Source organism: Podarcis melisellensis, assembly GCF_964234715.1.
Source record: "Podarcis melisellensis genome assembly, chromosome: 1".
NCBI lineage: Eukaryota > Metazoa > Chordata > Lepidosauria > Squamata > Lacertidae > Podarcis > Podarcis melisellensis.
In genome coordinates this window covers 61,447-74,526 of record NC_138528.1, presented here as the reverse complement: position 1 = coordinate 74,526, position 13,080 = coordinate 61,447, and the positions used below count along the sequence as shown (strand labels likewise).

Below are 13,080 nucleotides of genomic sequence, written 5' to 3'. Positions count from 1 at the left end.
GCCACCTCAGCCCACCAGATGTTTTGGGACTACAACTCCCATCATCCCTAGCTAACAGGACCAGTGGTCAGGGATGATGGCACTTGTAGTCCCAAAACATCTGGAGGGCTGAGGTTGCCTGTGCTAATCATCTGCATACTATCCCTTGCTTTTTCCTGCAGGACTAATTGCAGTTGTTAACAGTTGTCAACAGGTTTACCATACCCACTGAGTCAATCACCCATCTCCTACTCCCCTCCTGAGAAAAACCCCTCCCCACCCTCCCATTATATAGAAGGGTCTGGTGACTTCTGTTTCAGTGTATCTGAAGAAGTGTGCATGCACACGAAAGCTTATAGCCAGAACAGACTTAGTTGGTGCTACTGGACTTTTTATTTTTTTTTATATTTTGACTGCCCTTAGGTTAACTGCAGAATTCTGCCCCCCCCTTTAAATTCAAGCAAGGAGGCAAGCTCCCTTTGACAACAGAGTCGTTAGGCTTCCGCCAGGCAGCAAAAGCTTACCAACACTACCCCCACCTTCTGTTGCTTTTTCAAATATGCACTTGCTCCACGGTCCTTGCTATTAATTCATTTTTCTCTCTCCTTGGCTACTCTGCTTCAGGAGTGGGTAGAAAAACCCACCGCAAAACATGGTGACAAATTATAATGCTAAATATTCTTTTCCTGTACCTCAGTGCCTTATTCTTTCAACTTCTTGTCCACTTGATTTGGCTACCAAATAGGTTTCCACCTGTAAACAAGTGATTTGCTCTACAATTAGACCATTCCTTTTTTCTTCTTCTGTCCACCCCTTCTTTGGCTGCCGGCTTGGATGCATCCCATGTATGGGCTCAGTGGTTCTTCTGTTATTTATTGCCTGTGATGTTGAAAAGCAGGAAGCACACTGAGAGTTTATAAAAACTATAAGGTATCACTAAACGCATGCAATGCCTCTATTTATGCTCTAAAATAAATGTAAACCAAATGATGAGCCAAAATGCTAAGAAAAATGGCAGGAAGGCAGTTGGGGAAACTCAACTTCCCTCTCCCTTTTTCTTTCTTTTTTACATTTTCCAATATTGCAGATTTGCTCCAAATTGCAGTAAAAAATAGTAAGATGGGGGAAACATGCACGGGTTCCTCCAACCTAGGAAACCTGATGTCTGTTGTGGACATGTGCAGAGGTAGTCATTCAACTGTCCAGCACACCAGGAGGGCCAACGTGAATAAAATAATGAGGGGCACAGGTAAGCCCCGCCATGCAATGCCCTCAAATATTTTATGGGGGGGGTGAAGGTACCTTGACCCTTAGGAGTTGGCTTCTATGCGACCCATACGCCTGTGGATCATTCCTATTTTTAAAATATCTATCTGCACTTCTGGCACCAGAGCACAGTTTGTCTCCTTGGGGGGCTTCTGAGGTGCCCTCCAGCCAAGCACTCGGCACACAAGGTGCTTTTCCTGGGGGAAGCAGAGCCCTTTGCTGCAAGGCGACTTCGCTGTGTTTGTCCAAAGCAGCAGCTCCTGGGCTTGCCTTGCGTAAAAGAGCCTGTGAGAGCCACCCAGGTTGATAAAGCAGGAGATCAGCATTCTAAACAGGGCCTGATCCACTAGAAGTCCTGCTCTCAGGCTCCAGGGCAACGGTGCAGGGCACACCCTTGGTCAGGGTTTCGTCCCCTCCTCCCCCCCCCCCATGGGGTTGGGCTTCTAGGGCTCACCTGACCTGCCTTCCAGAGGCTGCAGCTGCTGCTTCCCTAAGCATTGTGGGAAATGGCCCCTGCTGGGAAACAGGACTCTGCCCCACCCCCCAGCTCTTGCCTTGTCTGTCTTGCAGTTGCAGCTGGGGGCAGTTCTGGATTCCTCTCGTGATTGCAGCACTGATACCAGGCCAGAGAAACCAGAAGGGCGACATGGCAGGATACAGCCACTGCACAAAGGCCACAGAACCTCTTCCCCATAAGCACCTCAGAGCAGAGGCTGAAGAGGGCAGCTGAGGGGCTGTCGCACCCATGAGGGGCTGCCATCACGAAAGGGGCTGCTAGGTGCAGTTCAGACGCCTGTTTTCAGTATGGCTGACCTATAAGTCTTTGACATATCTTAGAAACCTGAAAAATGTTCTCCACACCCCACCCCAGGTTTATACCTGTTGCAGACTTTGCAGCTTCTGGCATGGTGTCTTCAGATATTCTTTTGTTCCTGTTTTCAGTTTGTGACTTTCTGAATCTTTCACTTGTGTCTTCAAAAACAAAAGAGAAAAACAAGACTGGTATTGTTACAAGTGATATTGACCTCTATTACTCCTCTGTCTCCTAATTAAATATCATCCTTCATCTGAAAACCACAAGGCAGTTAACAATGTAAAACCCTCAAAGTACATAATAAAAACAAGAACAAAAACAAAACAGTAATGCTCCTGCTCCCGTCCAAAAAACACATTTAAAAGCACATTGACTGCTAATCAGCCAAAGGTCTGGTTGCATAGGAACATTTTTGCCTGAGTCTCTGGGCAGACACAATGATACTAAGCTTGCAATTCAGAATCCTTGTACTGAAGCTTGTGCAGATTTTCAAAGGCTCTAAAAACAAGTTTAAAGTGAATCACACTGTCTCTCAGGGACCCACTGTCTGGGGGCCTGCAATGCAAAGCTCAGTGAGCCCATTCAGAGTACCTTTCCATTATTTGATATTAAGCTGGAGCTTATTAAGAAGGTCTGTCAGAAGTGTCCAGAATAGAAATAGACCTCCATCTTGAACGCAGGTCAGCCGCACAGAGTTCAACTATGGAACTCAGAAGAGGCGGAGATGGCCACCCGCTTGAATGGCTTTGAAAGAGAATGAGACAAATCCATGGAGGAGGAGGAAAGGCCGAGAGGCCATGGATGGCTCCTAGCCAGGATGTCTATGCTCTGTCTCCTGGTCAGAAGCAGCAATACTTCTTTTTTTTTTTTTTAAATATTTTTTATTAAGGATTTTCTTGTTTTACAGAAGTGTAGTGCCTCGTATTTTTTTTTTCTTCTTCTTCCACGTAGCGTTTTTACAAATCTGTTTCATTTGTTGAGGCATTAGGGGGAGAAGAAAAAAGAAAGAAAAAAGACAGGGGGTGGAGAGAGGGAAGATGGATGGGGGTGGGGTCGGGTGGCGGTGTTTCTATTATGCTTAATGTATGTAGAGTTTGGTGTCAGCGTGCTTGCGTTGTTCACTTGTGTTTCTTTGGTGGTGAGAGAGGTTGGGGTTGGCCTAGGGTGTGATTGTTTGCTTGGCAATACTTCTGAATCCCATTTGCTGGAAACTACTGGAGGGGAGAATTGCTCTTGTGCTCAAATCCTGCTGACAGCTTCCCAAAGGATCTGCTTGGCCACTGGACTAGAAAGGGTCATTTGCCTGGTCCAGCAGGGTCTTCTCAAGAACATCTTGTGGAAGTATCTGCTTCAGTGTCCACACTTGGGGAGGATGTGATTTTATGTTGATCTCCCCCACTATCAACCCGCATCAGATTATTCATAGACTGGGGAAACCCCAATTAATTGGGAGGAAAGTTCAGGTTGTCACTTGGCTGAGGGTGACATCATGGGGACAAGCCCTGAAGCCACGAAGTGCATTGAATCCCCTGGGACCTGCACCCCCAGACAGCGAGCAAGCAGCTCCTTCCCTGCCACCACCTCTGGTTGGTCAGTCGCTGTGGCTCCCTGGGCAAGCAGATGGCCAGCTGTTCTGGAAGGAAAAGCAGATTCGCTGTATGATGAAATATACTGTGTCTCATTCCGGGCCGCCTTAAAACGACACAAAATTCAGAGTGGGACAGGCTGCAGGAGACAGAAAAGACGCTGCAGCAGTGTGAAAGAGAGAAGCAGGGACGCCCCAAAGCAGGGAGCTTTGGCTGGGGCTTGTGGGTTCCAGGGAGGTGCCTGATGGGCCTTTGGGGGGGGGATGCTGCACGTTGGGCCCACCTTGCTGTGAGCCAGCAGGAACCTTCTCATGGATCCGGACGTGCCAGGAGAGTCCTGCATTTTGGAGGCTCTGTGGGTGGCTGCGTGTGCCTGCATCTGCCTTGGCTTTCCTTCAAGGGCCTCCCACACACCTCCGGCGGTGACCTTTGGGCACAGAAGGTTGCAGTTGTTATCTTGAAGACCAACAGAAGGCGATTGGCTAGCAATCCAGCCCCACCTTCATCTGAGCAGTTTTGCATATTTTGGACTGTAAAAAACAGCTCCCCTTCGTCCTGCAATCTGGTGAAATGCAGTTTTTGGTCATGGAGACTTGGGGGGCCCCTAGCATATTTCTTCTGCTATGTGCTGCTTGCCTCTTCTTCCTCTCAGTCTGGAGGAAGGCGCCTGGCCGCCAGAGGCTCCCTCCAGGCCCCCAGCCCCTGCCCTGGGTGGGGAACATCCTGCAGCTGGACACCAAGGACTTCCCCAGATCGTTGGAGAAGGTAAGCCAGCATGCAGTACGGGCCGGTGGGGGCTGGCAGGCTAGCCTGGCATGGAGCCCCACAGCAAGATGGGGCCTGTACCACCCCAGGCCTGCCCAGCAAGAGACCTGAGTAGTTCACCCTCTTGGTCTTCACAGTCAGGAGGCCCCAGATGTTTGCAGACTGAGATTCACTTTGCAATGTGAGGGTTCCCAGGAGGACTGCTTTGGAGCAAGGGGGGACCGCATCCTGCAGCGTGCTTCTGCCACCCTGTCTCAAGGAGACACGCATGGTGGTGAGGCTGCAGGACACACTGGGGCCCAATAAGGGCAGCCCTGCCCTTCTCAGCTGCCCAGAGGCACCACCTAGGAGCTCCTCCTTACAGCAGCACCAAATGGCTGCAGAAACCGCCAGCGAAGGAGACTCTGCCCAGGTAGGCGGGCCGAAGGCACCTGGCTCAAAATAAACAGCCCTCTTCTTTTTTTTAATATATTTTTATTTGATTTTAAAATATATATAAACATACAACAAAAAACAATTCAAGATCCAACTATCAAGATTACTCTGAATTTCCTGACTTCCTCACATCCCTTCCATGGGTCCTAATGATAATATTTACAACTGCATATCAATACTTATCCAAATTTTTGTCCTTCCAAATTATCCATACTTTCCATTACTTTACAAGTGTGTTTAAAATCCTGCTAACGTTTTAACCTGCTTACAATGGTCTCGTAAATAAATTATGAACTTTCCCCATTCTTTTGTAAAGTTCTTGTCTTCTTGATTTCTGAACTTCCCAGTTAATTTTGCCATTTCAGCATAGTCCATCAGCTTGTTTTGCCACAATAAGCAGCCCTCTTCTAGTGCTCCCAGTGAGGAGACCAGAAGGGCACATCCCTCGGCAGTGGAGGCTGGGCCGGGGCTCTTGGGGTGCAGCCTGAGGGTCCCCCCAGAGAGGTCAGCCTGTACTTGCGCAAAGAAGCCTGCCCACCTCCCTTCTCTTCTCACAGCTCAGCCAGAGGTACGGGCCCATCTTCACCATCCACCTGGGCTCTCAACGGGTCGTGGTGCTCTATGGGCACGAAGTGGCGCAGGAGGCCTTGCTGGCCCAGGGAGACTCCTTTGGGGCCAGAGGAAGCAACCCCATTCTGGCTAAAACAGCCAATGGAACAGGTTGGTTTCTAGAAGAGCTGCACGCCAGCACATGCACAGCCTCCAGCCCCTTAGGCAGAGCCCACCGGGGCTTTGTCAAAAGTATTTATGGGCTGCTTTCTAAGGTGTGGCTTGTGCAATGCAGTGAACGCAACACAGGAATGCCCCCCTCCCCGCGCCACCTATTAGGTCTCTGCTGGGCATTTGACTGACTAAGGTCCACAGCTCCCCTTCATGGGGGTGGGGGGGTGTTGGCTAAGGTCCAGAGGCCAGGAACCGAGGAAAAGTAAGTATTGGGGGAGCTCCTTGTTCCAAGCAGTTCTCTGTTGTTGTTTTTTTAAAGATATTTATTGACATTTCAAAGATTATACAAAAAAACAGTAATAAAAACGAAACACAAACACAAAAAATAACAAATATAAAAAACAAAATACAAAAACTAAAAACTATTTAAAAACAAGTAAAGTTTCATTCCCTTATTTTCTTATAACTTACTTCCCCGACCTCCTCATACCTCCCCTTTTTGTATTCCAATTTCTAATTATTAATTCAGCAAATCCTCTCCCTTAATTATCATTTAATTTTCAACCTTTCTTTTCTTTTTACTTAATCATTACAGCTGAAAAACCCCTTAATTTTCTAAACCAACATCATTCTAACATTCATTAATTTTGCAATATTTCTTTAGATAGTCCTTAAATTTTTTCCAATCTTCTTCCGCCGTCTCTCTTCCCTGGTCTCGGATTCTGCTAGTCATTTCTGCCAGTCCCATATAGTCTATCACCTTCATCTGCCATTCAAGTAGTTCTCTGCTTTGGACAACCCTCCCCATCCCCATTCCTGCTCTCTTTTCCTGCAGAAATACAGATCCAAGTCTGTGGCATCAGAAAGGCAGATTGTTTTCCCCTGTGCAATGAGGCCGAATCCTGTACACGCCCCATTCGCCTTCTCTCTAATTGCCCTATTGAGCTTCCTTGGCTCCTGTGGTGTGTGAGAGACAGACAGACAAATTCCACCCTCTGCTGCTCAGCTTACGGCAGAGGGACAGCACAGCCCTGCGGTGGGGGGAAGCATCCTGGCCCCACAAGGCCCCTTTGCCCCTCATGCATTGCCTTCCTCTCTGCGTGTCCTCAGGAATTGGCTTCAGCAACGGGGAGACGTGGAGGCAGCTGCGGCAGTTTGCTGTTGCCACCTTGGGCAGCTTGGAGGTGGGGAAAAGGAGCTTTGAGGAGAGGATCCAGGAGGAGGCGAGTTTCCTGGTGGAGAGACTCAGAAACACAAATGGTAAGGAGGCCTCTTTTCCTCACCTCCAGACCACACAGTGCTACGGGCTCCTCAAGCAGACCTTGTTCCAAGCAGACTTCTTTTATTCCAAGTAGCAAATGGCTGGTGGCTCATAGAATCATAGAACTGTGAAGTTGGGAGGGACCCCGAGAGTCTTCTAGTCCAACCACCTTCAATATGCCAGACTGCGCTAACTTTTTGGCTCCACAGGACAGATCCTGATCAGGATTGGCCTTGTGGGCAGAAGAACCTAAGGGCCTGCTGGATCAGGCCAAGGGGAGCCCATCTAGGCCAGCCTCCCGTGCTCACAGGGGCCAAGCAGATACCCCATCAGAGGCAGTTTTAGGGTAGCGTGAGAACCCTGCAGGGGGCACCAAAACAAGGCTGTAGAACAGAGGGGGGGGCTGGATTGTAGTGTTGCATAGACGTGAAAGCCCAAAGTCCGCCACTGCCCCCATGGGAAACCCCCAAGCAGGATCTGAGAGCAAAAACAGTCCCTCTTGTGGGTTTGAGAATCATTGCTAACTCTGGCTGTGGAAGCAGAGCAGAGTCAACGTGGCCAAAAGCCATCCTTAGTCCTCTCCCTTGGGTCTGGAGATGGGCCCTTACCCTTCCTGGCCTTGGAGGGGAGCCTGACTGGATGCAGCCGGGATCTCCCCACGGCCTCGAAATGATGCCTCTGTTTGTGCCCTGGCAGGAAGGCCCTTCGACCCATCTCGCTTCCTCAGCCAGGCAACTGCCAACATCCTCTGCTCAGTTTCCTTTGGCAGTCGTTTTGACTATGAAGACGAGGAGTTCCTGGGATTCATCCACCTGGTTCAAGAAAACGCCCTTCTCCAGTCCAGCCCAATGACAAAGGTGAGCACACAGGCAGCAGGAGGGGAGGGGCTTCTGTTCCAGCCATTCAGCCACTGGGGTGCAACGTTCTGTACCGAATGTGCAGGGAGGGCAGAAGATGGCCAAGGTTCCTTTCTTCCTGTGGGGCAAGAAGTGACCCGTCATGCAATCTATGCCTGAGGTAGCATGGGGGCCCTTCTGTGATGGTGCCCCCCACCAGCACTTCCTGACTCTGGTCTGTGTCTGCTCCTGCTGCTCCCATCTCCCTCTGCCAAGAGGCACAGACAGAAGACACGCTCCCTTTCAGACTGCACCCAGGGCATCCCCACTGCCGACTGGGGAAGCCACAATCCATATCTATCCTGTATCTACCCTATGAAATGCTGCATTTTGATGTCTTTCTCCTCTAAATCAGCTTTGATCAGAATTGAGAAAAAAACAGGTACAGTAATGTGCACACAGCCACACAGTTGGGGCCCTTTATGGAAAACTCCCTAAAATACCTGCACCGTCTCACCGAAAAGGCAGCCCCTGCTCCCATCAGCCGGGCCCTTGCAATTCCCCTTGCCCACCAGGTGAGGGGAGCAGGTGGGGCTGGCTAGGGCGGGTCCCCAGCAGTGGGTGTGGGGCTGGAGAGGTCAGCTTTCCCCCTTCACAGAGACGGGTCCCAAGTTCGTGAACCAAGGGCTGAACAGGGGGGAGCAGCTCCAACCCGCTTGCTCCCCTTAAGCCACTCAGACGCTGGACCCCGTCTGACCAAGGAGTGGGTCAGAGTGCCTGCCCCCCACCTGCCAACTCACTCCTGGGCTGCAGCATGCAAGGTAGCCTGCAAGAACAGAGAGCTGAGCTATGAACATCCAGAGGAGGAGGAAGAGGTTGCGGGGGGTGGGGTGGGCAGAGGAGCAACATCTCCTGTGTAAACTCTATGCACTACCCTGGGGGTGAGCAGGGAGCTTGGCTGGCTGGTTTCCAGTTTAAGATTTTGGAAAAGGCTGCCTGATGTGAGCAGTTATAGGGCTACTCAGGTCAACCTGAACATAGGGCAGGCAGACTGGAAATGCCATTCGAATGGTAAGAAATGCTCCTTTTTATGGCCAGGCAACTACAGAACCCCAGAACTGTAGTGTTGGAAGGGAGCCAAAGGGCATCTACTCCACCCCCCTGCAATGCAGGAATCACATGATGAGTTTTACTTCCTGCTCTTCACAGCTGTACAATATTTTCCCGGCAATCCTGGAATACTTCCCTGGATCTCACAAGAAGATATTTAAAAATACAGAGGAGTTAAAGCGTTTCATCTCAAGGCGGGTGAAAAGACACCAGGAGACAACGAAGCCCAGCCAGCCGCAGGACTTCATTGATGCCTTTCTCGTCAAGATGGAACAGGTGGGGGCATGTCACCTGCCTCCTTGGCTGTCCTGTCTGCAGTGATCCCTGGGACACCCTGCTCAGAAGCCGATCCGCTGTCTCACTGGGTCTCACTATGGCGGCCATCCGAGAGCAGGTGCCATGTGGTGCATGTGGTGCATGTGGTGCTGTGCCACCCCTGGCTGTGTGCTCAGCAGAGCCTCTCTGCCACGTTTCCAGACTGGAGGTGGCAGGGAAACATGTCTGTATGAAAGGGGGCAGCAGGGCACATTTTTTGCTCTGGAAGCCCACATCCAGGGTCAAAGCACCCCCTGCTCCCACCTTATGCTGGGCCATGACAGCAGGGGCAGAAGGAGGGAGCACAAAAGGCTTTGTTCTGCTTCTCATTGCACCCCCTTCCCCCCAGCTTTACGCAGGAGGTCAGGAGGGAGTGGGGGGTGGCTTGGGTAGTGGTGGGTGTGCTGAGGAGAGGGATCCTTGGAAGGTGGCAGGTTGGGGAAGTCCTCTCCCCTCGCACAGGATGAGAGGAAGAGTTTTCCAGGACTGGGACTTATCTCTGCATTGCAAACATGACAGACAGGCCCAGCCCCAGATCCTTGGGAGGTGCTTGTGGTGGAATTCTGTAATGGCAGAGTTACTTTGGGCAAATAATGTGCTTTGTGCATCTGTCGTCTCTTCCAACCTCCCTACAGGAGAAACAGAACAGTGGGTCTGTGTTTGATCTTCAAGGTTTGGTGAGGAGCATCTTAGACCTTTTCATTGGAGGAGCAGAATCCACCAGCCTCACCCTGAGTTACGCCCTCCTGACTCTCATGAAGCACCCAGAGGTCAAAGGTGGGCAGCACCCTGACAGAAGTGGGGGGCTTCTAGTTGGGAGACTGAGGAGCTTGGAAAAGAAGGGGGCAGAGAAGAGGGGCAGGAACAGAAGACAAAACAAAAATCAAATCACACTCACAAAAATCTCACACTCACTACATCTCATCTATTTTTACCTTAGAGAAAGTTCATCAAGAAATTGATACTGTGATTGGCTCATCACGAAGTCCTTGCATGGCGGATCTGGGAAAGATGCCCTACACAGATGCTGTGATCCATGAGATCCATCGAACCCTGGTGCTGGTGCCACTGAATCTGCCACATGCAACCACAAAGGACACTCTCTTCAGGCAATACTTCATCCCCAAGGTCAGTTTCTGGCCTCCCAGGTGGTCTCTAAAATGGCCACAAAGAAACCTGTGTGCAGTTTCCTTTCATCCACAGCAGACACTGTGGCTATTGGTTATAGTGGAGGAGAGGATTTGAAAGCTGGGCAGGGCACGCTCAAGGCCTTTCCAAACACATGCAACCAGGGCAAGCCTGAGACTCCTGAGGTGCACAGGAGTGCCCAGAACGGAGGCCAGGGCTGGGGGGGGGGGAGAGTAAGTCATTTCTCCATCAGGCACCTGGTTCCCAGAGGAGGTTACTGAGGGCTTCCCCACCTGACCCCAGACCTCGAGGGCCTTGTCTGCGATTGCACCTGCAGGGCAGAACTCTCTGCTTCCTTCTCTTTTGGAGAAGAACCTCTTGAGCCCAGGAGGGTCTCCTCTCTTTGTCCCCCCACCAGGGCACCACAGTCTTCCCTGCTCTGAAGCCTTCGCTGCACGACAGCAGAGAATTCCCCAACCCACTGCAGTTTGATCCTGGGCATTTCCTGGATGATAACGGAGGCCTGAAGGAGAGCAAATTCTTCATCCCACTTTCCGTAGGTAAATAGATGAATCCTCATTTTACAGCTGAAAGGAATCTTGCAGCCAAACAGGTTCTCCTACGCCTCATCCTAATTCCAATGCATGGCTGGAGTCTCTGGCTGCTTGGAGGGGGCGGTCACAGACAGCCGTAGATTTTGTGCCCACAGCGTGGAAGAGCTGCTCTGCCTCCCCCCCCCCCGACAATTTAGCATCTCATTTGGTCCCATTTCCTGCCACCCCAGCCGGTGTGGCTTTGCTGTTCCAAGAATGCAGCCAGGAAGGCACTTTCAGGGCTCACCTCCCTTTCTGCTTGCAGGCCAGCGGGCCTGTATTGGAAAGAAGCTGGTGGACATGACCATCTTTGTGGCCTTGACATCCATCCTGCAACACTTTGACCTGGTCCCTCTTGTGGCTCCTGAGGACCTCGATGCCTCGCCAGCACCAGCATTCCTGACAATGGTCCCCAAAGCCTACCGGCTCCGCGTTGCCCCTCGCTGAAGGGTGGGAAGGTGGCCACCCCCACAGCTGCCACAGCCATGGCTCAGTGGCATGTTCTGTTTTTATTGTAACCTGCCTCTTGGAAGGGTTCTTGAAAGCCGGGAGGGGGGTGAATTGTTGGAGATTGGTAAATAGATTACAACAAAGGGCAAAGAGAAAAACGGGTGGTGGGTGGAAAGGATGAAGGAAATTTAAGGTTTATAACTCATGGCACAAAAAGCTGTTCTATGCACAGGTTTTACATTTGCTAAGACTGAGCTGAGACATTGACGCTGCATTGTGGGGAAGCTGCAGGAAGGCAACAAAACCTCTGCTGGGCCCCTGAGAGAAGAGGCGGGTGTGGGGCTGGGTAATCCCTTTTGGCTTGGGCTGGCTGCAGGCGGCTGCTCTTCCAGGGAGCAGCTGGTGGCATGTCACTTTGGGCTGAGCAAGTTAAAGCAACTAACAAATTCAACAAACCGTAGTAATTGTGTACCCCTTGGTTCTTCCACATGTATGTTCCACCCTCCCCCAGAGACACCTGCCTGGCCGCCCCACATCACCTCTTTCCCCCCACTGGTCCCAGGGGCCCATCTGCTTGCAGCTGAGGCTGGGGCAGAGGGAGCCAGCCATGGGGAAGGAGAGGAGCATCAGCCAACCCCAGGATTCGCCTCACCCTACCCCACCCCTCAACCTCCTGCACAGAGGGGGGCAGTCTGCGGAAATGTCCATGAAGAAGCCACCAGCTCCCAGGGGCAGTGTTGCATGCAGCCCCCTCACCCACGGGGGAAGGAGGAGGGATAGCTCCCCCCTTCTGCTGATTCCTGGGGGTCTCAGCCCAGTTGTTACTGGAAAAATCCGAGGGCTCCCTTGGATAAAAGTAAAGACACCAACCAGAGTAACTTGGAGCAAATCAGCAGCCTGTAGGCCTGGTCTTTATTGAAGACTGTCGCGACAGGACTCCCACCGCCCACAAGGTGAAGCAAAATGGAAGCCCCGAACAAAAGAAGACCCCAACTTTTATTAGCTTCTAATCCCCTAAGTTACACCCCTAGAAATACATCATAACTACATCATGACTACATTAAAAACAGGAGGGGTCAGGGGAGGGGTTGCACAGGTAACCTGAGTATCATGACACCTGGCCGATGCCCCTTCTCCCCCTCCCCATGAGTCATTTTCAGAAGACAAAAGGGTAGGCACAGTTTCCTGCCCCCTGAGGGGGAATCCGATCACTGTCCTTTCTTCATAGTCCTTGCGTTGAATCCACTCGTGTATGCAGCCCCCTGTTGTGTTCTTGATAGTCTTGTGTCTGAGCCCATCAATATGACTATCAAGGTTGCCATGCCAACTGGGTAGGGCTGCAGAGTAAGTGTCTTCTCCTTTAAGGGATTATGGCTGACCAGTGCCAAGCCACCCACCTTTGATAGTCCTTGTTGTATAAAGTGAAATAAATAATGAATAATGAATTTATAACGAAAGCTGTCAAAAGGAGTTCAAAGACAGGTTCACTTCCGGAAGAACTTGCTACATTTTGATTGGATTGTTTTGTTGTTTTAGTCATTTAGTCATGTCCGACTCTTCGTGACCCCATGGACCAGAGCATGCCAGGCACTTCTGTCTTCCACTGCCTCCCGCAGTTTGGTCAAACTCATGCTGGTAGCTTCGAGAACACTATCCAACCATCTCGTCCTCTGTCATCCCCTTCTCCTTGTGCCTTCCATCTTTCCCAACATCAGGGTCTTTTCCAGGGAGTCTTCTCTTCTCATGAGGTGGCCAAAGTATTGGAGCCTCAGCTTCACGATCAGTCCTTCCAGTGAGTACTCAGGGCTGATTTCCTTCC

The 13,080-nt window shown here is 50.9% G+C and overlaps 1 protein-coding gene across 2 annotated transcripts; it reads left to right on the top strand.

The window, feature by feature from the left end:
* Nucleotides 1-3,583: 3,583 nt before the first annotated feature.
* LOC309354861 (cytochrome P450 2H1-like) lies at nt 3,584-11,732 on the top strand. Of its 2 annotated transcripts, none has more exons than XM_081885124.1 (9): nt 3,584-4,410; nt 5,403-5,565; nt 6,679-6,828; nt 7,526-7,686; nt 8,875-9,051; nt 9,726-9,867; nt 10,031-10,218; nt 10,637-10,778; nt 11,077-11,732. In XM_081885124.1, exons 1-9 carry the CDS (start codon nt 4,216-4,218, stop codon nt 11,256-11,258), a joined length of 1,500 nt encoding a protein of 499 aa, XP_081741250.1. In that variant the 5' UTR covers nt 3,584-4,215; the 3' UTR covers nt 11,259-11,732. The 2 variants fall into 2 exon arrangements, with proteins under 2 accessions (XP_081741250.1, XP_081741251.1); XM_081885125.1 differs by lacking the exon at nt 3,584-4,410 and adding an exon at nt 4,552-4,822.
* Nucleotides 11,733-13,080: the final 1,348 nt, after the last annotated feature.